Here is a 26847-nt window from a genome sequence, read left to right on the forward strand (position 1 = left end):
ATTTACATGTAGGATGAAGAGGCTGTGTGATTTTTACCAGACAGAGAGAAAGCAAGAGACAGACTGATCATGTCCTTGTCAGGTAAACAAGTGGGGAAAGCATGCGGAGCATGGCTCATGTGATTCTTTCCAACCCCTGTGTGTGTGTGTGTGACTGGAGCAGTATCCAAACATTCCATTGGTTTGGCAAAAAGAACAAAGGGGGTAATTTTCAACCAGCAGCAGTGAGTGTTTTATAAAGGCTGGGCTAAAATTGTGTTTCTCAAAAGTATTCAATTGCACATGTGAACAACCAGCTTCACATCAAAAATATGCATCAAGCGATTCACCCGCCAAACACGTAGACCTGTTTACACATAGCCACAGATGCCTTTTTTTGACGTGAAGCCAGATTCGCAGCTATTCATATGTGCAATTGAATCCTTTAGCCAAGTTGTTTATTCATGCGACACAGATCCGAGTTTACCCCTAGACCTATTGTTTAGTCCTACAGCACCGTAGACCCCTGTCGCTGAAACACGGTCTGTGTCGAGTCAGATTGAAGAACTTTTACTAAAAGATTTCTTGCCCTTCTCGTCCGCTCCAACGTTGTTCTTTGTTTGCTTGAAAACATCTTAGACGTTTGAAATGATAAGTTCGCCGCATGGCTGAATATACCGACCTACTAGAAGCCTAACAAAAAAAGAAGGAAACAAGATCCTTCCGTAAAAGAATACAAACGACAAGAAAAGAAAAAGGACCGGAAGGAGCCAAACCCACAAGTCAGGATGCCAAGATAACTCAGTTTATTAACAAAAACTGGCTTCTGGGAACAATATCCAATATAGGTGGATATAAGAGGTCACGTACAGCAGATACTTCAAGATGAGGAAAACCCAACACTGCAGTGTTTCGGCAAGAAATTGCCTTCATCAGGGGTCCTTTATAAAAACATAAATCATAAAACAACAAATAATATATGAACCATAAGTATATGAAAAAGGAGAGTGCAAATAGTGAAATACACAAGTGAAAGGAAACAAGTGAAGAACATACGTGAAGAAAGGGAACACCATCGAAATCCATGCTCAACAGGGCAGTGCAAAATTATATACCTTTGTAAATATATACAAGATGTACAGTGTCATCCTAATTAGGACAAAATACAAAAGATATCTGTAAAATGTTATGAAATGTCCCGTAGAGAATTAGGGGTCCTTTTACTAAGGTGCGCTGAAAAATGGCCTGCGGTAGTGTAAGCGCGCGTTTCGGATGCGCACAGATCCATTTTGCAGTGCGCCTGTAAAAATGCATCTTTTTTTTTTAGATTTTAATTATACAACAAATTCAAACAGTAACACAACAGAATAAAATACACAATAAAGCTGAGTTCAAATCATAATGTTAAGTCCGCAGTTGAAAGAAAAAAGTCTAAAGATTTCCATTTTTGAAGACCAGTTTTACGACTAAGAGTGGAAATTACTGCAGACCACCACATTTACTTGGGAATTGTCTTTCCAGTGCGAAATGACCAGTTTCAATGCAACTGAGACCAAGAATCATTTTCTAAAGATAGAAATGAAATGCAAGTGGATTTCCATATTATATATTTGGGTAAAAAAAGATTCATGAAATCCAAAAATCTCTTTCAATTTTCCCCAAACATCTGACCAGAATATTACAAGATTAGAACATTCCAACAACAGATGTACAAGAGTTCCAGTTTTGTTTTTACATGACCAACACAAATCACACCTAGAAGACCCAGACAATTTACCCTTTCCAGGCGTCCAAAGGGCCCTGTGATACATAAAGAAATGTTTTATTTTGACCGAAAATGGACGTGTGGCAAAATGAAAATTGATGTGCGTTCATTGTGAGTCCGAGACCTTACCGCCAGCCATTGACTCGGTGGTAAGGTCTCACACGTTAACCAAGCGGTAAGGGTCTACGCATGTCAAATGCCTTTTATCGCCCGGTAGCGCTGCGTTCCAGAAAATAAAAATGATTTACTGGTGCGCATACTGGACGTGCCCCAAAAATGAAATTACCGCCCGGCACACGCAGTAGCTGGGCAGTAACTCGGAATTTGCATGCGTTGGGGGCGCATGTAGGCCTTACGCGGCTTAGTAAAAGGGTCCCCTAGTGAAATGTAACCATACTACAAAAAAAGTAAGTAAAGATCAATACCAAAGCTGAACTAAACATAGAACGTACCTTTAATCACATCTGTACTTTACCGCAGAACACTGATGAAATGTCACTAGAGAACTGAAAAAAAAACTTTACTTTTTCTAACATCAAAGAAGTATGACATAAAAACCTATAAGCATAACACCAAATGATTACGGAATAAATATTAATAATTAAAACAGCGAAAATGGCGAGAAATATAATCTTATGTTTAACCCTACCATAAAAATAACTAAAAATGACAAAATGGAACTAAAGGATGAAAAATGAGAATAGAAAAATAAAATAAAAATGAATGGGCCTTAGTTTATAAATAGCCAGTGGTGTGCTGGAGCCAGCTCGCAGTGGCTCGCAAGAGTCGGTTGTTAATGTTTTACCGACTTGCAAGCCGGTTGTTCCTGAGGGTGAGCTGGCTCTCCTTCCTCCCTACCTTCCTTCCCTCCCTCCTACAGGGTCCGGTCTCTCGCCTCCCTTGTCCAGCGAATTCTTCGGGGCAGGCAGGACGTCAGACTCGGAAACAGAACGAAGGAAGAGAACCTCGGCTGCTGGGGGTTGGGGTCCCCCGCCAGCAAAGGTAGGAGATGGCGGGTGGGGGGGGGTTCAAGAGGGTCGTCAGTGGGGGGGAGGTCAAAGTTGGTGGTGGTGGTGGTGGGTGCGCCGGGGGGGGGGGGGTTGGCGGTGCCGGGGGGGGGGGCTAAAATGTGCCCCCTCACCTCGGGCTCTTGACCCCCCTCCCGGTGAAGTCTGGCTACACCCCTGTTATATACCTAAGCATTTTGGTAACATTTCACTGCCCTGAAAGGATTTTTCAGTCAAAAAATAAACAGCAAGGAAATTCAGAGAGGGAGGGTTGGGGGGGGGGGGGGGGGGAAGGAAGGACTGAACAGCTCTTAGATATTCAGTGTTGCCAGGTGGGCGGTTTTACCGCCCAATTGGGCGGTTTTCCGCGACCCGCCACGGGAAAATTTTGCCCGCGGCGGGTCGCGGTTTTTTGGGCTTCTTTTTTTTCTTTTCCGCAGTTTTTTGGGCGGTTTTTTCTGCCACGGGGGCGGGGTTAGTGACGTTTTGGGCGGGGTTAGTGACGTTCTGGGCGGGGCCGGTGACGGGGGAGGCGGGGTTGATGACGGTGGGGGCGTGGTTGATGACGGCGGGGGTGGGGATGATGACGCGGGGGTGGGGGTGTCAAGGGCGGGGTTTGAGTTTGGGTGGGTTTTGGGCTGTTTTTAGGCTGGATTGGGTGGGGAAAAAATTTTCCACCTGGCAACCCTGCTGATATTACTTGACTGCTTGTGCCAATAGGCAGATTTACTGTACAACACCCCTCGGCCACCACCAGGGAGATCCCTCTGTCTGCAGGGCGGAGCTACCTGCTGCATCCTGCCCTATGTGCAGTATGAAAGGGGGAGGAGTAGCAGTGTGTAATGCAGCTTATTTATATGAATAAAGCCCTCCCTCACATTATACAAACCCGAGTTCTTTTGCTCCAGGATCTGACAAACAAGGAGCCAAGCCAACTATTATAAAAACAAGGCTATTTATTTACATGCAAATGGGAGAAAAGTGAAACACTGTAACTGCAAATTAAAAACAAAGGCAAATGCAAGGTACCTCAGGAAAATAAAAGACAAATGTTCTTTCAGAAAATAGGTACAAGTGAATGCACATTAAACCCTGGGTCAGGCCTACAGACAGACCCTCCTATCATCCCTTTAGCAGACAATCTGGTACTTGGTATCTGCATGTAGATTTTGCATAACCCCTTTCTCAGACTTCGGAATGACACCGCATTCGCGACCGACAGTTCAGCTAGACAAAACCCCTAAAATCGTGATCAGGAATGGCCCTGTGGCAAATCCTGCAAAACGTTTAGATCTAGTGCTCATCTCCTGCATGGGCTGAATCGTAACATGTTCCAGCTGTCTGACACTTTCCTGAACATTAGCAGTAGCGTGGCTTAAATGATCTCTCACCCACTGTTGCGTGTGACCAAATGTAGTCGCGCGGTGAGCCACTTGGCGTATTCTATATACCACACAGAAATTTAAGTCTATTCTATAAAATGTAGGCCTACTTTAGAGAATACGCCTGGGCGTATTTTTTTTCCCGCGTGGATTTTTCAGGTGCTGTATACGGAATTATTATTATTTGTAGCATTTGTATCCCACATTTTCCCACCAATTTGCAGGCTCAATGTGGCTTACAATATGCCGTAATGGCAATCGCCATTTCCGGGTAGAGAATTACAAATGGTATTGCGAAACTGCCCGTTTGTCTAGAAATCCGGACAAACGGGCAGATTGCTAGCCTCCCCTCTCCTTACTTACTAGTGCCCTGGTGGTCTAGTGCCCTCTTCCGCCTTCGGGGCAGGAAAGACCCCCCTCTTTCCTGCCCGGAGCGCTGCCCTGCATGCATCCCTCCTGTTGCTGATCTCGGTGCCGATTCAAAATGGCCGCCGAAAGTTGACGTGACCTCGCGAGACTTCAACTCTCGGCGGCCATTTTGAATCGGTGCCGAGATCAGCAACGGGAAGGATGTATGCAGAGCAGCGCTCCGGGCAGGAAAGAGGGGGGTCTTTCCTGCCCCGAAGAGGTCACTAGACCACCAAGGCACTAGTAAGGGGAGGGGTGTGACGGAGTGTGTGACAGAGGGGAGGGGAAAATATTGACAGGGGGTGGAGCAAGGGCGTGAAAGGGGACGGGATGGGGTGTGAAAGGGGGCGGGGTGGGGCATTGTGCTTCTTTTTCGGGGACAAAATATGGTAACCCTAGTCTAGCCCCAGCACAGCTCAGGTCCGCCTGCACTGGCTGCTTATGCTATACACTAGTGTGAGTCTCCTACTCTGCATGTATTCCCTGGTGATTTCTAGGTTACTGAGGCCACACTCCCACAGTTCCTAGAAAGCACCCACAGACCCAACACACAAACCACCAGGATTATTAGTCAGTCCAGGATATCAGAGCCAATAAACAATTATGTTTCTTTTCATTAAAATATTGAACAGTGAACTAGTAAAACAGATGGAAAATAACAGGCAAATAGCAGGTAGCTGAATAAGGATCAATTATAAAACTATCTAAACATTTTGTCACTACCGGGGTAGTGTCTGGGGAGTACAGGAAATATAGCTGCTCACAGGTTACAAAATATACTGCTTACAGGGCCTCAGTGAAGAAATCTTTCTGTCTCCGCTCCCTATCTGAAACTGGGGAGAAAAGCCAGTACATCCTGGCTGAATTTGAGCTCCTAGGCCAATGAGCTCAGAACGACATTTTTTAAAAGTAGCTGGCCACATCACTGTAGGTTACTTCCTCTCTGTGCTAAACTAAAGAAGGAACAGCTAGTTCTCTCTGTAACAGCTTTAAACAGAAAAAAAAACATGGAAAAGAAAATAAGATGATACCTTTTTTATTGGACATAACTTAATACATTTCTTGATTAGCTTTCGAAGGTTGCCCTTCTTCGTCAGATCGGAAATAAGCAAATGTGCTAGCTGACAGTGTATATAAGTGAAAACATTCAAGCATTACTATGACAGTCTGACAGGGTAGGAGGATGGGGGTGGGTAGGAGGTACGCATGGGGACATCAAAGCATATCATTGATATTCTAACAGGATGGGTGTGGATAGGTGAGGGGAGGGTGATCAACAGAGACATACAGCTTTATGGTTTATAATGGGCTAGGAACCCCAGATCCTTGTTAAGTCCTTTCTGTTGGGTGTTAAAATATTCAATCATTCTGACTTCAAAGGTCTTACGTTCCGATCTGAGGAAGAAGGGCAACCTTCGAAAGCTAATCAAGAAATGTATTAAGTTATGTCCAATAAAAAAGGTACCATCTTATTTTCTTTTCCATGTTTTATTTTGTTTGATTTCTATTGATAACCTTAAGAGTGGACTAACACGGCTACCACACTCAACAGAAAAAAAGAATGCACCACCTGCTGGCCAAACTACAGAAATACATTCATGAAATATTCCTATAATTTATACGCTGGAAAATTCACCATTTCACCACACCCACTCTTTTATTTTCCTGAGTTATCTTGCATATGCCTTTAATTGTTTATAATTTGCAGTTACTGTGTATCACTTTTGTTCTCCCATTTGCATGTAATAAATAGCCTCTTTTTTAAAAAAATAATTGGCTTGTTTCCTTGTTTGTCAGTTCCCGGAACAAAAAAAACTCGGGTTTGTATAATGAGAGGGGAGGGGCTTTATTCAGACAAATAAGCTGCATTACACACTGTTACCCCCTCCCCCTTTCATAGTGCACATAAGGCACGATGCTGCAGCTAACTCTTCCTACTTTCTTACCTATTTATATGTTACATCTTTGCTTTACCCTTCACTATCAGTTATAATGTTCTATTACGTATTGTGTTGACATTGTAAGTAGTGTACAATGCCATACTTTGCATTGTTTTTGAAAAATTTTTACTGCTGTGTCTATTGCTCATGTTTGATCTATTCCTACTGTACACCGCCTTGAGTGAATTCCTTCAAAAAGGCGGTAAATAAATCCTAATAAATAATAAATCAACATAGTAACATAGTAGATGACGGCAGAAAAAGACCTGCACGGTCCATCCAGTCTGCCCAACAAGATAAACTCACATGTGCCACTTTTTGTGTATACCTTACCTTGATTTGTACCTGCCTTTTTCAGGGCACAGACCGTATAAGTCTGCCCAGCACTATCCCCACCCCCCAACCATCCGCCCCGCCTCTGGCACAGACCGTATAACTTTAAACAGGCAAGAAACCCATTTCAAGTGTCGGTTTTCCACAATAGCACTTATATGTTTTGTAGAGCTGAACCAAGATGAGGAGGAACAGGGGTGATATGATACAGACGTTCAAATATTTGAAAGGTATTAATCCGCAAACAAATCTTTTCCGGAGATGGGAAGGCGGTAGAACGAGAGGACATGAAATGAGGTTGAAGGGGGGCAGCCTCAGGAAAGATGTCAGGAAGTATTTTTTCACGGAGAGGGTGGTGGATGCTTGGAATGCCCTCCTGCGCGAGGTGGTGGAGATGAAAACGGTAACGGAATTCAAACATGCGAGGGATATGCATAAAGGAATCCTGTGCAGAAGGAATGGATCCTCAGAGGTTTAGCCGAAATTGGGTGGCGGAGCAGGTGGGGGGAAGAGGGGTTGGTGGTTGGGAGGCGAGGATAGTGGAGAGCAGACTTATACGGTCTGTGCCAAAGCCGGTGATGGGAGGTGGGACTGGTGGTTGGGAGGCGGGAAGTACTGCTGCGCAGACTTGTACGGTCTGTGCCCTGAATAAGGCAGGTACAAATCAAGGTAAGGTTTATACATATGTTGTCTTGTTGGGCAGACTGGATGGACCGTGCAGGTCTTTTTCTGCCGTCATCTACTATGTTTAATGTATGCCTTTCACATTTTAATTACATGGCAGCTGTGCTGCTGAATACTGACCCAAGAGTTAATACTTTTAAGAAGAAATCAGGTCTTACCTGAATTCTTTTTCCACTAGGAAAAAATGCCCGTTTCTGAGCGGAATGAAACGGGCGCTAGCAAGGGGCCCCCTCCCTCCGTCCGTCGAAGCTACTTGCCTTGTTCGCTGTGGGCCGTTTCGGCCCTCGAGTGTCAATAGCTCCGCCCTCGACGTCATGACGTTTTGACGCGTCATGACGTTTTGACGCGAGGGCGGTGCAGACACTCCAGGGCACACCGGATATCTCGGGCGCCTCAACTTCCGTGGAGGCTTCAGAACGTTGGGGTTGCCTTTTATATATATAGATTAGTCCTTCCCACTATTCCAGAACCTGTGGGATAGTTGTGTCCATCAACCAGCAGAATGAAAATTAAGCCAAGACATCTCTCTCTTGGCATCCACTCTAGCCCCTCAGTATTTACATAGACAAGCAGTATAGATAATACTCAGAATAAACACAACAACTTTAAACACACTAACCAGACAAGCAAACTTCTGAAAAGAGTAGAGGCTGGCCAAAGGGCAATCCAGCACAGGTCCAAACCTTTTTAAAACTCCGCTAAGCTAACCGCCTTTACCACATTCTCTAGCAACGAATTCCAGAGTTTAATTACACGTTGAGTGAAGAAAAGTTTTCTCCGATTCATTTTAAATTTACTACATAGTAGATTCATCGCATGCCCCCTAGTCCTAGTATTTTTGGAAAGCGTGACCAGACGCTTCACACCTACCCGTTCAACTCCACTCATTATTTTATAGACCTCTATCATATCTTCCCTCAGTCACATATTCTCCAAAAATACTGATGGTGCGTACCATGGCTTCTGAACACTGGAAGTGACCCAGTAAATAACTGTCCATGGATAGGGAGTTATTCCTTTCTAATAATACCTAGAATGTTAATTCCCGTCCCCACCCTGAGCAGATCAAATTACTCTCTAGGAAAAGCTGTCTTTTATGATGATCCTCCTGGTTAACCTTTCTGGCATTTTGCAAGCTCTGTGTGCAAAAGCAGGGAGAATCCCCTGCTGCTACCACTGGCAAGACCAGACATGTCTCGGCTGCTATGTACCTGTGAGGATATGCGGAACAGCCTCTGACCTGCCTGTTTTCTTTCTTTGTGATGACAGGTTACCTTATTCCCCAGCCTGATGAGCATCGTACACAGATGCCAGGGTACCAGCCTCTGGACTCCGGTCTGCCTCTGGATCTACCCTTCCAGCATCAGCCTCAGGAATGCCCTGGCCCTGATCTTCTGAACCTGGTGCCGTACACACCGGAAATCCCCGGTGTACCGCTGGGGCTGGAGTACCTGACCCAGGTGCAGTAGAAGTCACCGATGTAGTCATGATTATTCTACCACGCTTCTCGGTTTCATGATCAAGTTTTCAAGTTTATTAGGGGTTATAACCTGCCCATCAAATCATATCTGAGCGGCTTACAATAAAATGTTAAAGAAAGGAAAGGGTATATTGACTAGACAAACCGCGAGGACGGGAGGGAGGGGGAGAAATGCCATAATGGTAAAAGAAAAGCTGGGAAGGGAAGGCAGAAGAGGAAGGGGCTTTAGGGGTTTCCAGGATGCAACTCACGCTACAGGGCATAGCATCGTGGAATAAGAACGTTTTCTAGTCAGTAGGAAAGGGTTCAGGACCCTCAACTGAACAGATGGACTGGCATGTAGTGTCATGACTAACGGGGCCGCCAAGAGACAAGGACGGGCCCGGGGCAAACACCCCCTCCCCCGGGCCCGCCCCGCTTACTTGTCCTGCTCCTGTCACTGTGCGTGGCAAAATTGCCCAGGGCCTGGCGCTAGCATTGCTCTCCTGTTCCTGTGTGGCAGCGCCACAGAGCAGAGACCTTCCTTCCTTCCGGTCGCGTCCAAAGAGGCTGTTTGGACGCGGCAGGAAGCACTCTGCTCTGCGGCACTGCCACATAGGAACAGCAGAGCAATGCTAGCCCCGGGCGGGCCCCCCTTGGATGACAGGCTCTGAGGAATTTTGCCCCCCCCCCCTCCTCTCGACGGCCTTGGTGACGAATTTCCCTTAAAGAAGGAATTACAAGCTGGTTTTGCTGGGCTGTTCGAAGAACACGAGGGGGGCAATAGGTAGTAAGATCATGTGATAAACAGGTCCACCTGAGGAAAAGGTCTTATAGACGAGGAGCAAATGTCTGTAGGTTATGCGATGTTAAGTCAACGGAAGCCAATGAGCTGATTTTAAGAGTGGGGTGACAATGATCAAATTTCCTGTGGTCAGTGATGACTTTAATGGCTGTGTTTTGCACTAGTTGTAGACAGCAAGCCAATTAGAGTCGCTAATTGGCATTTGATCTATTTTCATGCCATGGAGGCAGTACATGCAAATAGATCTTATGCATATTCATTGGGGAAATCCTGAAAACCTGGCTGGGTTGCGGCCCTCGAGGACTGAGGTTGCCCACCGCTGCTCTACAGAAAGAAAAGCAGGAACAGGATAAAACTATTTGAAACAAAATAAAAACTGCTTACACAAGGAAAGTCTCTCACCTATCCACCCTCATCCTGTTTGACTATCACTGAAATGCTTTGATGTTCCCATGCATACCTCCTACCTCACCTATCCACCCTCACCCTGTTAGACTGCCACTGAAATGCTTTGATGTTTCACTCATATATACTGTCATCTACCAACATTTGCTTACTTCCGCTCTGACGAAGAAGGGCAAACCTTCGAAAGCTAATCAAAGAAATGTATTAAGTTATGTCCAATAAAAAAGGCAGGGCCAGTCAAACCCAGTAAGCGGGGTAAGCACTGCAGGGGGGCGCTTGCCTTCAAGGGTGCCACTGCGGTGCCATACCACGCCGCCCTTGGGGGTTTAAATCTTTAATTTACCTGCGTCCCAGCAGCTGCGTCATTTGAAAGCCCTGCCTGTCTCTAGGCTTCCCTCCCTTCGTGAGTTCGTTCCCTCAGAGTCCCGCCCTTGAGGAAATGACATCAGAAGGCGGGACTCTGCGGAATGAACTCACGAAGGGAGGGAAGCCTAGAGACAGGCAGGGCTTTGAAATGATCCGGCTGCTGGGATGGAGGTAAATTAAAAAAGACTTAAACCACGCAGGGTGGCAAGAAGAAAAAAGGGAGGAGAAGAGGGCGGGCAGGTGGCCATAAATGGGAGGGGGATGGGGCGAAAGAGAATCGCTGGACAGGGGCAAGGTGGGAGAAGAGAGAAAGGAGATGCTGGGGGGGCACCAACATAGTCTGCAGGGGGGCAGAGACCCTAGGACCAGCCCTGAAAAAAGGTATCATCTTATTTTCTTTTCCATGTTTTATTTATATTGATTAGCTTTAAAAGTGGACTAACACGGCTACCACACCTCTCTACACAAGGAAAGTCTAATCCACAGCATAGAAGGAAAAAACAAGGCATTGATAAAAGATATTGTAGCAACATTAACTCTCCCCTCCCCCAACCCCCAATGCTTCCCGTACTTACAGCACGTGCCTTTCCACTGCATGCCACAGCCACCACACCCAAAACGTAAACTGAGAACTACGCACACAGTACCACAAAGAACACAACAAATACAAGGAAATACATCCTGTTTCTCCTTTCTTCCAGGGAGCATGTATACCCTGGAAGAAAGGAGAAACAGGGGTGATATGATACAGACGTTCAAATATTTGAAAAGTATTAATTAATCCGCAAACAAATCTTTTCCGGAGACGGGAAGGCGGTAGAACTAGAGGACACGAAATGAGGTTGAAGGGGGGCAGACTCAGGAAAAAAAAAAGTCAGGAAGTATTGGTGGATACTTGGAATGCCCTCCCGCGGGAGGTGGTGGAGATGAAAACGGTAACGGAGTTAAAAAAATGCATGGGATAAACATAAAGGAATCCTGTTCAGAAGGAATGGATCCTCGGAAGCTTAGCGGAGATTGGGTGGCAGCACCACTGGGAGGCGGGGCAAGTACTGGGCAGACTTCTACGGTCTATGTCCCGAAAATGGCAAGGATAAATCAAGGTCAGGTATACACATAAAGTAGCACATATGAGTGTATCTTGTTCGGCAGACTGGACGGACCATACAGGTCTTTATCTGCCATCGTCTACTATGTAGCTATGCACTATGTAACAATGTTTAAAAAGCTCAAGCTACGACATACGCAAACATGAAAACAACACAGCGCCTGCCTCATCAGCGTGCATTAGGGCACACTTTCTTCCGCACCCAAATAAAACAAGAGACAGAAACTATGGTCACGCAGGACCCTCCGCTGCTGTTCTCCCAGTCCTGTGAACAAGGGGCTGATAGTCAGACTGCGGTCGGCGGTCAGCCTGGATATTCAATGCCGGGCTGTTTCCAATGACCAGCATTGAATATTCGGTTTATTTTGGGGCCAGTTTAAACTTAACCAGCTAAGTTGATATTCAGAGATAGCTGTAGAATTTCCCCTGCTGAATATCACCGGAAAGCCAGTTAAGTGCCCTTTAACCGGCCGGGTGCCGTTCCTGGCTGGTTAAATGGTTTTGAAGATCAGGGGGACCAGACTTTTTGAAAGAAATGTTTTGTGGTTACATTATTTATAATAAAGGCATATATTTCTTGGTTAGGAGGTGGAAGTATGACAAACTATTTGAATTTTCAAGTAAAGGTTTCGGACTTGAAACAGCTGTGTTGCTGTAAGAGGTCCTAAGACTATATCGAGTACCATTATGATGTCACTTCCTCCTTATCCTATATAATAATTCTCTCACTTGCCTGGGACCGTGGCTCATTCCGAGTTGGTCTGCTAGGCTCCGTAGATCAGGCTGACATTTATTTATTTATTTATTTATTTGTAGCATTTATACCCCGCTCTTTCCCGCTCGATAGCAGGTTCAGTGCGGCTTACAGAGTATGATACAAAGTATCACAGATACAATACAAAGTATGTTACAAAGTATCACAGAGACAGTGCAAAGTATGTTACAATGTATCACAGAGATAACATAGCTATATAGAGTGGGACAATAGTAAAAGATGTGGGGAAAAGAATCAGAGTGCGGGTAGTACTGTTGGTGTGGTCACCGTAGCCATTATGATGTCAACTTCAGAACCCGGGGGGGGGGGGGGGGAACATGCCTCACAGTAGAACCATGTCCAGAGGAGGGTCGCTGGACATTGGTGGCTGGAGGGGGGGCAGGGGAGAGAGGAGGGTCGCTGGACATGGGTGGTTGCAGAGGAGCAGAAGAAAACCTTGCTAGCGCCCATTTCATTTGTGTTAGAAATGGGCCTTTTTTTTACTAGTCTAATATATTTTTTAACCAGAAGTCTTTTTAAGGGTATTTTATTGATTTTAAGGTATTGTTACACACACCTTCCTTTATTGTTTCCCCCTTTACCCCTTTATTTTGATTGTTGAAGGTATAATGTCTTCCAGCTCAGATACTGAAAGGGGCAGTTCCTGATGGTTTTCCCTATTTATTTCTTTGTTACATTTGTACCCCACATTTTCCCACCTATTTGCAGGCTCAATGTGGCTTACATGGTACCGGAGAGGTGTAGATAGACTCGGGAGTAAAACAAATCCAAATAATGGTTAAGTTGAGGTAGGGAAGGGTAGGGACCACATGAAGGAACATGTGGTGGGACCATAAAGAGGATAGCAAGAACAGATGAGAGATTGTTTGGTGATCAGTACGGACTGTGGTGTTATAGTGTCGCGGAGTTCAGGTATTTAAGTTGGGTCGGTGGGCTAAGCCTTTTGAAACAGGTGGGTTTTTAGTTTCTTCCTGAATTGGAGGTGGTCGTACATGGTTTTCACGGTTTTTGGCAAGTGCGTTCCATAGTTGTGTGCTGATGTAGGAAAAACTGGATGCGTATTTTAGTCCTTTGCAGCTTGGGTAGTTGAGGTTTAGGTATTGCCGTGCTGATGCGGATGTGTTTCTGGTTGGTAGGTCGATCAAGTTCGTCATATATCCCGGTGCTTCACCATCTCGAATTTTTTCTGTATCTTTCTGGAAAACACACACAAAGGAATACGTATAAGTGTACATTATAGCAAACGTTTAAATTTTAAATCAAATGCTGATCCGTATACAAACAATAGGCACATTTCGAATGCATGCTAACTCCAAGGAGAAGAAAACCCTCCAGGTTATGTCACTGCTGTCTCAGTAGATGTTCCTTTACTGGTTGATGTCACCATGCCTGTGTCCAGATATGCAATAGCCATCAGCACACATCACACTGTTTATATAATTACAAGTTTATCTAATAATGCATCCACATGGGCGGCGCTGTTGAGCCATTTCTGGGTCCCCATTTAAGATAACAAAGGTTCCACTGTACCAACGCATCCAGCCATATGTGTTCCCAATACTGAGCTGCTATGGGACAGCAAAAATTAATAACAGCTATCTTTCTATCTGCAGTATGCAGGTATAGGTCTGCAATAAAAGAAGGTGGGCAAGAAATCTTCTATTATAGGCAGGGCTTTTTTGTGGGGGTACTTGGGGGTACTGAGTACCGGCACCTTTTCCATTTTCTGCTATAATTTACCCATGGACCCCAAGTTTTAATGAAAGAGCTCAGGCTCTACATACCAATTCTGTGACTGGTTACAGAGGGCCTGGCTATTATAGGGTGGGTCCCTCAGTGATCACCTCACCCCAAAGGGTGGCCCTGGCATTTGAGTACTGGCACCTTTTTCAGTAGATAAAACGCACTGATTACAGGGCATGTTCTGATTTTGTATACATCTGGTAAGTGGAGAAGGTCCAACTGACTATCTTTATGTTTCTCTTTTCAGATTAACCAGATTCAGCTTCGGCAGAAATGTAAGGTTGCTTTTGTTGACCGTAATGAATTGTTCATAATTGTAGAAACATAAGGGGGTGAGAGAGTAATTGTATAAGTGAGGTGTCTCCATTCAGGCCAACCCAATGCTGCTCGATGATAGCTATCACAAAATAGAACCAAGACTATTAACTGCTGGTAAAACACATCTATTAATACTAGAAACCCAAACAATGAGCTCAAAATTATGTCTCTGTTTTCAAAATGTATTTTCTAAAGGGTTTTTTACTTTCATACTTAAAAAAAAAATTTTTATTTTTTTATTTGTATTTTTTTATATTTTTAATTTTTTGAGAGTACCCTCAGCAATAACCACTGTTTTTTAGGCGATACTGTTTTATTGCCAGGTGGCACAGCACCTCTTTCATCGGGCTACTCTCATATTTTTTTTTTCAAACGTGCTATACTTGATGTGCTTAGTGCTACTACTCAATTAACTAGAATAAAAAAAATGCAAAACGTATCTGAATCCTATAACAGCATTTAGACACTCAGATTCTTTTATAGAATACTAGTGTAAAAGGCCCGTTTCAGTAGGCAATGAAACAGGCGCTAGCAAGGTATTCCTCCCTCCCTGTCTCCAGACCCCCCTCCCTTATTCCAGACCCTCCTCCCTCTGTCCTCCTGAATTCCAGACCCCCCCTCCCTCGCTCCCTTCCTTCCTTTCCTTCTGAGTTCCAGACCCCCCTCCCACCCAATGTCGCTACCAGTTCAAGGCCCCCTGATGCCCGTCCCTCCCTCCCATTTCAAGGCCCCCTCATGCCCCTCCCACCGAGTTCCAGATTCCCCCCCTCCCTCCGATTTGAACACCCCCCCTCGGCATTACTGTGGACCCCCCCCTTCCCACAGAAAACCCTCCCCCTTCACTGTTGCGTACCTGTGCTGCCGACAGCCATATTTCTCTTCTTCTCTGCGCCGGCGAATGATGTTGTTGGGGTGGTGGATAGGTCCGTTATGCGTCTGAGCGATGCGATTCGACGTCATGACGATCGGGCGCTAGCAAGGTAATCCCCCACCCTCCCTCCTTCTCTCCCTGCCACGGTGAGTTGGTGAGTGTGAGTGCTCCGCCCTCGACGTCATCACGTTGTAACGCGAGGGCGGGGCACACAGTCATGGGCAAAAGCGATCTACACAACTACGGAAGTTCCGGCTTCATTAGAACGTTGGAGGTGCGTTTTATGTAGAGAGACTAGACTTCTATTTACACATGCCCGCAGTTCAGGCACATAGCCAGACCTCAATTGGGAGGGGTGGGGGGGAGGGCTGTGCCCAAAGTGAAGGAGGGGCACATTTTGCACCACCTTCCCACTGCTCTCTTCCCCTACCGCAACCCCACATACCTGGGCTGGCGGGGGGCCCCAAACCGTGCCAACAGATGCCTTCCTCAAGCGATGTTTGCTGCCACGCAGCCTGCCTTGCTCCCCCCTCCTCCACAATGAGCATGCTCAGTTTTAATGAAATTAAGTACGTGTGAAGCCTTGTGTATGCTCAGTTTCACTAAAACTGAGGCAGCGTGGCAGCAGCAAACATCGCTGGAGGAAGGTTTCTGCTGCCGGAGCTTGGGGACCCTCACCAGCCTAACCAGCAGACTTTGGGGGGGCCCAAATTCAAATTGGGGGGCTCAGATCCTCCCCACCCATGGCTACACCACTGCTGTAGTTACGCCAATCATAAATCTGATGTAGCTGTGGTCATATAAATGCAGCAGGGACCCATGTAACGTGCAAATGAGTTGCTTATAAGCCTATTCATTGCAATAAATTGATGTTAACAATCAGTTATTGCAGCTAACTGGCATTATTAAATATTTGCACGTGCATATTCGTGGGCGCTATTCTAGAACCCTCAACGTGTAATTAAACTCTGGAATTCGTTGCCAGAGGAAGTTAGCTTAGCGGAGTTTTAAAAAGGTTTGGACGGCTTCCTAAAGGAAAAGTCTATAGACCGTTATTAAATTGGGGTTCTACATGGAATCTTGTTACTCTTTAGGATTCCGGAATCTTGCTATTGTTTGCAGTTCTACATGGAATGTTGCTACTCTTTGGGATCTTGCCAGGTATTTGTGACCTGGATTGGCCACTGTTGGAAACAGGATGCTGGGCTCGATGGACCTTTGGTCTTTCCCAGTGTGGCAATACTTATGTACTTATGTGTGCAACTGAAAAGGGGGTGTGGTTTGGGAGCAGGGCAGGGGTGCCTGCGGAGTGTTAGCATAATGCCATTCCCTTGCCAACTGCCAATACTCGAATGCCGGTATTTATAGCAGGCTTCAGCTGGCATAGATACCGGCAGCAAAATCTGAGCATGGGAATGGGTTCTACGCGCTATTCAATAACTAGCACTGAACTCGGAGCACCCCTTACCGAACAGCACTCGACACCAATCCAGCCCTAGGCCACTCAAATGCTTTGCAACAGAATAGTGCTGAGGAGGCCTCCCGGCACTTCCATGGGTAAGTGTGCACTTAACGTGGGTAAATGCTGGTATTTTACACATTTATGCATGCGAGGGGCACGTAAATGCAGGCAAAAACTTATACCCCACCCCAGTGGCGTAGCAAGGCCGGGGCAGTGGGGGCGGTCCGCCCTGTGTGCATGCCACTGGGGGGGAGGTGTTAGCTCCACTGGTTTCCTGCTCCCTCTGCCCCGGAACAGGCTACTTCCTGTTCCGGGGCAGAGGGAGCAGGGAACCAGCGGAACCGACACACCCCCAGCGGGATGCACACGGCAGGCAAAAATACACTTGGGGGGGGCTTGGGTGATGCGCCGAGGGGGGGTTGATGCGCCGAGGGGGGGTGTTATGCTGCACCCGGGGAGGGTTGCGCAGCGGCAAACCGCCCCGGGTGGCAGCTGCCCTTGCTACACCACTGCCCCACCCCCAATATTCTGTGCTATTTAACCAGCCAGAACGGCTGCTGACTGGTTAAATAGCACTTAACCGGCTATCCCCCGCTGAATATCCATGGTTAGTGGCTAACAGATAGCCAGTTATATTGCCTGATATAACCGGCTATCCGCCTATTTTTAAAGCCATTTTAGCAGCCCTATTTGGCCACATGAAAAGGTAGGATACCTTTGGCCAGTTTAAAGATAAACGGCTAAGTCTGAATATCGACTCAGTCGGTTATCTTTAAACTGGCCAAAAATATGCCGGATATTCAATGCTGGTCACTGGAAACAGCCCGGCATTGAATATCCAGGCTCAGCTCCAACTATGGGAGTTAGCCAGTCTCCCATGGTCTGAATATCGGCCCCATAGAGTTGCCCTTAAGGTGCCTATGAATATATTTGTGTTCATGGAGGCAGTGTTGATAAGGCTTGTGTTGAAGGAGTTGGCGATGATGGTTGCGTTGAGTATGGTGATGTGATTGGTGATGACAAAGCTAATGTGGATGGCAAAGTTGATGATGCTAGGGTGGATAATGATAATTACGATGTCACTGACGATGATGACAGCACTGGCGATGGTGCTCATGGTGAGATTCCCCCTTCTCTAGCAGTTTACAGTCCTCAAAATATCAATCAGTATGAGATCCAGAATAACATGGGCCAGCGGATCTACTCTGCCAAAGAGCACAAGGAATTCTGTGGAGCTCTCTACTGCGTCAAGATTGTGGACAACATGGAGAGAGAGGTCATCCAACTATTAGAAACATATAAGTGTTTCAGCAGTCAGCGTGAGGTGAGTGTGATGGTTTTCTTCTCCCACCAAAGCATTCAAAACAATGTGTTGCGCTAAACGGCTGGCGTCATAAGAGAAGACCACTGTCTAGAAATGTTTTCCTGGAATGCCAACCTCTCTTCGGCAGAAATTTGAGTGTCCTCGATTCAACCCAATTCTGTATAAGGCATCTAGGGGCCCTTTTACTAAAGGCTTGCCGCGTGCCAAACCGGAATGTACCGCAGGCCTTACGGGGGCACAAGCGGTAGTTCCTCCCCCAGCGTCTGCCATTTCTGGTGCTACAGAAAATCAGGTCTGATTTTCTAGCACAGGGGTTACCCAATGATAATCGGGCAGTGTCATGTGCTGCCGGGTTAGCGTAGGAGCCCTTACCTGCCACCTCAAAGGGAGGCAGTAAGTGCCCCCCCCCCCCTTCGAAATGGCTGCACGGCAAGTGCATATAGTACATAGTAACATGGAGGGGCATAATCGAACGGGGGCGCCCATCTATAAGGGCGCCCATCTCTAAGGCCGGCCTCGTAAAGCGGCGTCCCCGACCGTATTATCGAAACAAGATGGTCGACCATCTTTCGTTTCGATAATACGGTCAGGGCCGGCCAAATCTCAACATTTGGGCCGGCCTTAGAGATGGCCGACATTGGGTTTTGCCGATAATGGAAACTAATGGCGGCCATCTCAAAACCGGCCAAATCCAAGCCATTTGGTTGTGGGAGGAGCCAGCATTTGTAGTGCACTGGTCCCCCTCACATGCCAGGACACCAACTGGGCACCCTAGGGGGCACTGCAGTGGACTTCAGAAATTGCTCCCAGGTGCATAGCTCCCTTACTTTGTGTCCTGAGCCCCCCAAAACCCACTCCCCACAACTGTACACCATTACCATAGCCCTTAAAGGGTAACGGGGGGGCACCTACATGTGGGTACAGTGGGTTTCGGGTGGGTTTTGGAGGGCTCCCATTTACCATCACAAGTGTAACAGGTAGGGGGGGTGGGCCTGGGTCCGCCTGCCTGAAGTGCACTGCATTACCCACTAAAAACTGCTCCAGGGACCTGTATACTGCTGTGATGGAGCTGGGTATGACATTTGAGGCTGGCATAAAGGCTGGCAAAAAAATGTTTTTAATTCTTTTTTGTTGGGTGGGAGGGGGTTGGTGACCACTGGGGGAGTAAGGGGAGGTGATCCCCAATTCCCTCCAGTGGTCATCGGGTCAGTTCGGGCACCTTTTCAAGGTTTGGTCGTGAACAAAAAGGGACCAAGTAAAGTCGGCCAAATGCTCGTCATGGCCAGCCTTCTTTTTTCCAGTATCGGCCGAGGCCGGCCATCTCTTAACCACGCCCCCGTCCCGCCTTCAGTACACTGCCAACACGCCCCCTTGAACTTTGGCCGACCCTGCGACGGAAAGCAGTTGAAGCCGGCCAAAATCGGCTTTCGATTATACCGATTTGGCCGGCCATCTCCCGATTTGTGTCAGAAGATGGCCACCCTTCTCTTTCGAAAATAAGCTGGATAGTAACATAGTAGATGATGGCAGAAAAAGATAAACTCATATGTGCTACTTTTTGTGTATGCCTTACCTTGATTTGTATCTGCCATTTTCAGGGCACAGAGCGTAGAAGTCTTGCCCAGCACTAGCCCCGCCTCCCAACCACTAGCCCTGCCTCCCCCCACCAGGTCTGCCATCCAATCTTGGCTAAGCTTCTTACCACATTGCAATTTTTTTTTTGCCCTTTCTACCCACTGCGGTAAAAAAGACCTCGGCGCATGGCAGAAAAGGCCACCGTCGCTAGCGCAGGGACCCTTTTACTGCAATTTAGCAAGAGGGCCCCTCATTGAAGAGTTGTGCTCCAGAACTGAAACTTTTGCAGTTTTGAGGTGGCTGTTAACCCTAGAGAGTTCAGCACAATTCTCCCCCCTCCCGCACCCCCAGCTCTCCTCCAAGGCCTGGTCCAAATAAAGAAGTTAACTGACAGTAAAGTGTGAATCAAAGCAGCCATAAATGCTACTGGGGAAATTTTCCCAGGTATTCATGTTCTCTTGTTTGTCCTGTTTGTCTGGCCTAATTAGATTGTAAGCTCTGTTGAGCAGGGACTGTCTCTTCATGTTCAAGTGTACAACGCTGCGTAGGTCTAGTAGCACTTTAGAAATGATAAGTAGTAGTAGTAGTACTGTTCTAAAATATGGAACACATGTATACTTTGAGGCCTGCAACATTTATTTATTGACTTAGATGAATTTATACCTGCTCATGGTCACACTAATGAGTGGTTCACAATAAAAACATACACAATAAACAGACACACAAAAAAAACATATAAAATAAAAATGCATCTTTTAAATCTGTACATACCACCCACTCATACATATAAGTAGCACCTTTTCTCAGGGTCGCCGAGAGACTAAGCTGGGCCCGGGGCAAGGCGCCCCCCCCCTCCGCGGACGCCGCTGCTGCAGTCCCTGGTCTCACCTGCCTGCCCTCGGCTCCATCCGCCACCGTGCCCCCCCCCCCGCATTAAAATCGGCAGCACCTCAGCTGAGATCCATTTGGAAAGGCAGATCGCCTCCCTTCGGGCCTTCCCTCACTGTGTCCCGCCCTCGTCTGATGTAACTTCCGGTTTCCGTGAGGGCGGGACACAGGGAGGGCCCGAAGGGAGGCAATCTGCCTTTCCAAATGGAGCTCAGCTGAAGTGCTACCGATTTTAATGCAGGGGTCCCAGTGGCGGACGGAGCAGAGGGCAGGAAGGTGAGACCGGGGAATGCAGCTCCGGCGGCCTCGTAGGCCCGGGGAATCTTGTCCCCCCTGCTCCCCCCCCCCCCCTCGGCGACCCTGCACAGTTACCATTTATACAGCTTTTGACATGTGTAAAAGATGCCTAACTTTTCTTTAAATTCTCTCCATTCAATACACTCTATCTCATCCACGCCCAGGCCCACAATCTCCAATACTTGCAAATAACTCGACATTCATTTCATGTACTTTACAGGTGGAGGTCCAGTCTCCCCCAGGTAGAATCATAGGCTACATCACCTACGCATGGCAAGCCTTTGTGACTAGTCTCTCCATTCTAGACGCCTTCAAAGAGCCTGTCCTAATGGTCGTAGGTCCGGGATTTCAAACCAACCTCTTTGGAGATGTGAGTTTTGAGGTAAAACACTCTCTTCTGGAATAGGATTCTCCCTACGCATGGTTTTGAGAAGTTATTATTTCCATAAGGCGCAGTAGCGGTGAACATTAGTTTTAAAACACTGCCCGTTATTACCGCGATCTGGATATGCAATGGTGCTGAATATATGTAGAGAGCACTCGATGTCAGCCGCTCTCTTTCCCCGAAAGGAATTCTGCACAGCTGTGCAGTGTAGAATTAGCCCGGAATTCCCTGACTATGCAGAATTCCGTGCACAGGCAGGTGGCAGCAACTGCAAAGGCCGGATGACTTGGCAATTCAGCCTCCCTCCCTCTTACCTCCTCTCACACCCACAATCAAGGGAAGCAGGTTAATGGCTTTACATTGTCCTTCTCCTCTGCTGCCATGGCAGGAAAGGAGAAGGACACAGTCAGGTGTGCATTGTGTACCCGTGTATAACTCTTGATGCCGTGATCAGGGGAGAGATGGAGGATGGAGAAAGCTGGAAGGGAGTAGGGTACTCTGGAATGGATTAGGGGGCTGTCAATCTTAGTGGGGAGTGTGCCACAGGGGGAGTAGGGACATAAAACCGGGGGAGGAGGGGGTGAGTCAGAGAGGGGTTGCTGCAGGGATGAGGGGTCTGAAGAAAAGTGTAGAGATGTGTGCCATGGTGGGTGGGAGCTAGAGAAAGCTGCAGAAGGTATGCGCCACTGGGGAGGGGCTGGAGGGGGATGTGCTTATTGGGGGGGCTGGACTAGATTGCAGAGGGGGTATGTAATTGGGGGTAGGAAAAGGTTGCCCGTTGTTATAGAATATGCCTGGATTTCAGCACGAATCTCTAGGCACGCTATATAGAATCCAGAGGTAAGCACATGGTATCGGGAATGCCTAATTCTTGGCACCAATTTATAGACTTGTTGCCATAGACTTTTTAGGTGTGTCCACACCACACCCAGAACACACCAACTTCGAAATCTATGCATGCTGCCTTCATACATTTTATTTATTTATTTATTTGTTACATTCGTATCCCACATTTTTCCACCTATATGTGTAGGCTCAATGTGGCTTACATAGTACCGGAGAGGCGTTACAGACTCCGGTGTAAACAAATACAATGTGATGTTGTGGTAAGATAAAGTTCATGTGGCACAGCCACATTAGGGAATCGGAGAACGGAAGAGGTGTGTTATATCCATTACGTGCTTTAGTTTGGTTGTGTTCCAGAGATTAGGCATTTAAGTTGGATCGGTATTTATTTATTTATTACATTTGTATCCCACATTTTCCCACCTATTTGTAGGCTCAATGTGGCTTACATAGTACCGGAGAGGCCTTTGCAGGCTCCGGTGTGAACAAATACTGGGTGATGTTGTGGTAAGATCAAGTTCATGTGGCACAGCCACCTTAGGGAATCAGAGAACGGAAGAGTTGTGTTATGTCCATTACGTGCTTTAGTTTGGTTGTGTTCCAGAGATTAGGCATTTAAGTTGAATCGGTATTTATTTATTTGTTGCATTTGTATCCCACATTTTCCCACCTATTTGCAGACTCAATGTGGCTTACATAGTACCGTGATGGCGATCGCCGATTCCGGTAAGAGAAAAACAGAGTGGTCTTGCGTTAAAGTTCATAAGTGACAGAGTAAATTAAGTATTCAAGGAGAAAGAGTTAAGTTTTGTCCAGTTCTGGTATATGTTTTGATTGTGTTGCAGGGTTCAGGTGTTTAGGTTGGATCGTTCTGGTATGCCTTTTTGAACAGTTTGTTTTTTAACGATTTCCGAAAGTTTGTTAGGTCGTGCATTGTTTTCATGACGTTTGGAAGAGCATTCCATAGTTGCGTGCTTATATAAGAGAAGCTGGATACATATGTTGATTTATATTTTAGTCCTTTGCAGCTAGGGTAGTGGAGATTCAAGAATGTGCGTGCTGACCTTTTTGTGTTCCTGGTTGGTAAGTCTATAAGGTCTGCCATGTAGACTGGGGCCTCGCCGTGAATAATGGGAGGGTATGCCTTTTTAAACAGGTTGCTTTTTAGTGATTTCCGGAAGTTTAGGTGGTCGTACGTCGTTTTCAAGGCTTTTGGTAATGCGTTCCACAGTTGTGTGCTTATGTAGGAAATTCTAGATGCGTAAGTTGTTTTGTATTTAAGTCCTTTGCAGCTTGGGTAGTGCAGATTTAGATAAGATCGTGTTGATTCGGATGTATTTCTAATTGGTAAGTCGATCAATGACTTCACCATAAACCTTTTCATATCTCAGAATAACCAAGAAGTTCAATGTGGGTAACAACCAACAACAACAAAAAAAATCTGAAGAATTCTCCAGAGAATTTACAATACAGCAGATAAATCTTTAAAAAAAACAAACAACAACCCAAAACCCAATAACCCAAATATCAAACAAATCATCAGTTAGCACTCAAGAAAGAGTTTCTTAAAAGAAAGGTCTTCAGTAACTTTGTAAACTGGTAGTGATTTCTCTATTTGTCTAAGGGAGGGAAGTAAAAAGTTCGAACAAGATGCTGCTTGATATGATAGGACGGCTTTAAAAGGACACAAGGCTTTAACATTTCGAATGGAAGGAAAACCTAACAAGTAAGAATTCCTGGTAGACCAAAAATGCCTTCCATTCATAAAAGAGAGACGATCGATCAAATAAGCTGGAATATCTCCATAAAAGGCCTTAAAGATCAATACAGATACTTTAAATTGTAACCCTGCCTCTACCGGTAGCCAATGTAATTGTAACAAAAGAGGGGTAATAGGTGTGTACACTTACCTAGTGTGAGATGACTGGGTGACCCAGTGAATATGATCAGATGAAGAAGAAAGAGTAGGCCTTGGAAATAGCAAAAAGAAGCAGAAGAACGTTTTGCTGTAATTTGAAAGGGAAGTGGTGGAGGCCTGAAATTCATTTAAATTTTTATAGTGGTCATTTTGAACTTTGAGCAGTCTAGATAAGATAAGGATGTGAGTAGGGTCCCTTGATCACTGTCTTGCCTTTCTGCCATCTGTTCACAGATAAAGACTAAAGACAAGTCCCAGACGGTTGGCAAGATAACTAAAGACAACGAACTGTTCCTAGTTCAGATCCCCTGGGACCTGGATGTTCAGATGAAGGTGGTACTGATGGGAGCTTCACTTTTCTTGGTGAGTGCATCACTGCACTTTTTCTTGGTCTTATCTCTCTTCTATGATGGAGTGCTCTTTGGCCTAATGATGGCTGCATTTCTAACTGGGGTCATCTCTTAGTCCCTCAACTATTCTTCATCAACGCACATCACATAGGGACCCTACAGCCCAAGGGCACAGTCACCTCTAGACCAATTGTTGAAATTACAGGTTAAGTCACTTAGGTGAAATGGTACAACAGCCTCAGTCCAGGACCTTATACTACTACTTAACATTTCTAAAGTGCTACTAGGGTTACGCAGCGCTGTACAATTTAACATAGAAGGACAGTCCCTGCTCAAAGAGCTTACAATCTAAAGGACACGTGAACAGTCAGTCTGATAGGGGCAGTCAAATTGGGGCAGTCTGGCTTTCCTGAAAGGTAAGAGGTGCCGAACGCAGCATTGAAGAGGTGGGCTTTAAGCAAAGACTTGAAGATGGGCAGGGAGGGGGCTTGGCGTAAGGGCTCGGGAAGGTTGTTCCAAGCATAGGGCTATAATATGGTTACATGTGGCTACAATAGAAGCATTCGTATTGCAGCTCCTGTTGCATTCCTATGAACCTCTGAATTGTGTGCCACATCCATCACTCACTTGTGAGAAGAACACAAGAAGCTAAGCAGAGATGATAGTTCACGGTGTTGCTTATAGTGGTAGTGTCCACTGCGATGCAGCAGGAGTAATTCCCACCCCTCTCTTTTCGTCATGCCCTCCATTGTCCTGCTCATTACTCCTTCTTCTGTGTGTATATTTCAGCCTGTGCTCTTCTGTGGTTCCATAGTTTGCTTCTGCCACCTGAAGCATCCTCTGACTATTCACCTCACCAGAGTTCCCTCTAAGCTATTTATCTATTTTGATTTTGCTCACACCTTTTTCAGTAGTAGCTCAAGGTGAGTTCCATTCAGGTACTCTGGATATTTCTCTGTCCCAAGAGGGCAATGGAGGGTTAAGTGACTTGCCCAAGATCACAAGGAGCAGCAGTGGAATTTGAACCGGCCACCTCTGGATTGCAAGACCGGTGCTCTAACCACTAGGCCACTCCTCCACTAGTCCTCCTCCTCCTCCTCCTACATTCCTGCCAGTGGGGGGTGCTGTTTCAACATCAGTAGCAAGGAACAAGAAAGTTCTGCAGGACTTCAGGTGACCTGCCTGTCCCTAGCAATTGAAAATGCAATATTGAAGCACCCATTCCCATTGGTAGCAGTGTGGTTGGAGGACTCCCACATAGCTTAGAGGAGACATTGCACCTCACCATCCCACATCCAGCTCCATGACAGCTTGGAGTGCATGCCATTAGCTGTCCTCCACATCCTGTTCCAGTATGTGATCCAAACAATATCACCCCATGCTGACATTAGCCTGTGTTAATGTTAATCATTAACTTTTGCAGCATCAGGGACAGACATGATCATTTTTACACAGAGAGACAGATACTCAGCTTGTCCAGTTTAGTTGGTCAGATTCTCATTTCTTTAGCTCTCATCCCAGCACCCACTAGTGGGATCTGTAAAACTGAGAATCCTTTTGAGTTAAAGCAAAGCGTACTATAATATAGCGCTTTTTGGCAAAGACCTCTAAGTCCATTGGTGTGTCCAGCTGATGTCTAACTTCCACTCTGCCTCACCTACACCCCCATCCTGTTGAGATCTCAATGACTGTCCCCCATTGTCCTTCTAGGATCACTTGGTTGACATGAGGAGAAGACAAGTTCTGGTAGAAATTAATCCTTAGACCCCAAGAATTCTCGGATCCCATTCTACTAGCACACAAGCAAGAGAGAAAGATCCTGAGAGGAAAGAGGGAGACCATTTTATGAAGGAAAGATTCAGGGAAGACACCATCTTGAGAAGAGAAGTGATAACATCCCGACAGCATCCTCAGGCAAGGGAAGGGAGGACCGATAAGATCCTGGGATTGGAGAACAATAGTATTTTTGAAATGGGACAGGTACAATGTCTTCTTGCTTGATTTGTCTTTATTGAAAATGAAATAAAACCTTTGGGCGCCCTCCTAAGCTTCATTATTGTATCATTCATTGCCTTCTGGCCTCTAACAGACTAGCTTCTATAGAAGTGTGAGTTCAGTTTTATTACTTCCTTGTCTTGACATCATTTTTATGACGTGGTTTTTCAAAATGCTGACGTTCCCTTGATTTGTTCCTTCCTCTGGTTCCTACCTTGATATTCTGTTATATAAACCGCATAATGCAGAGCACTGGTTATGTACTACAAAAAGCTTCATAACTAATATATCAATGCACTTCAAGATTGATCCAAATTATATCAAAGTCAACAACTTCATAAAAAACTTTGACAGTGCTCATAGACAGTTGAAAGAATGCCGTGATCCTCAGATCAACGGCATAAAGTTCATCAAGGTATAATCACAGTACTTGAAACAATCACAAATCATTGTCCACTG

At 46.1% G+C, this 26847-nt stretch overlaps 1 protein-coding gene across 3 annotated transcripts; it reads left to right on the forward strand.

Moving 5' to 3' along the window:
- LOC115457957 (phospholipid scramblase 3-like) lies at positions 1 to 26446 on the forward strand. Of its 3 annotated transcripts, none has more exons than XM_030187680.1 (7): positions 1 to 82; positions 8768 to 8958; positions 14407 to 14434; positions 17950 to 18134; positions 21115 to 21276; positions 24278 to 24406; positions 26104 to 26446. In XM_030187680.1, the coding sequence occupies exons 1-7, from the start codon at positions 70 to 72 to the stop codon at positions 26155 to 26157; spliced, it is 762 nt and encodes a 253-aa protein (XP_030043540.1). In that variant the 5' UTR covers positions 1 to 69; the 3' UTR covers positions 26158 to 26446. The 3 variants fall into 3 exon arrangements, with proteins under 3 accessions (XP_030043540.1, XP_030043543.1, XP_030043542.1); XM_030187683.1 differs by having other exon boundaries at positions 21115 to 21264; XM_030187682.1 differs by having other exon boundaries at positions 17953 to 18134.
- Positions 26447 to 26847: the final 401 nt, after the last annotated feature.

This window comes from Microcaecilia unicolor, chromosome 14, assembly GCF_901765095.1.
Source record: "Microcaecilia unicolor chromosome 14, aMicUni1.1, whole genome shotgun sequence".
Classification (NCBI taxonomy): Eukaryota; Metazoa; Chordata; class Amphibia; order Gymnophiona; family Siphonopidae; genus Microcaecilia; species Microcaecilia unicolor.

Coding starts and splice junctions, on each gene's coding strand:
- LOC115457957 (XM_030187680.1), top strand. Junction 14,435..17,949: donor GATTCAGCTTCGGCAGAAAT/GTAAGGTTGCTT, acceptor CCCCTTCTCTAG/CAGTTTACAGTCCTCAAAAT. Junction 21,277..24,277: donor TTGGAGATGTGAGTTTTGAG/GTAAAACACTCT, acceptor ATCTGTTCACAG/ATAAAGACTAAAGACAAGTC.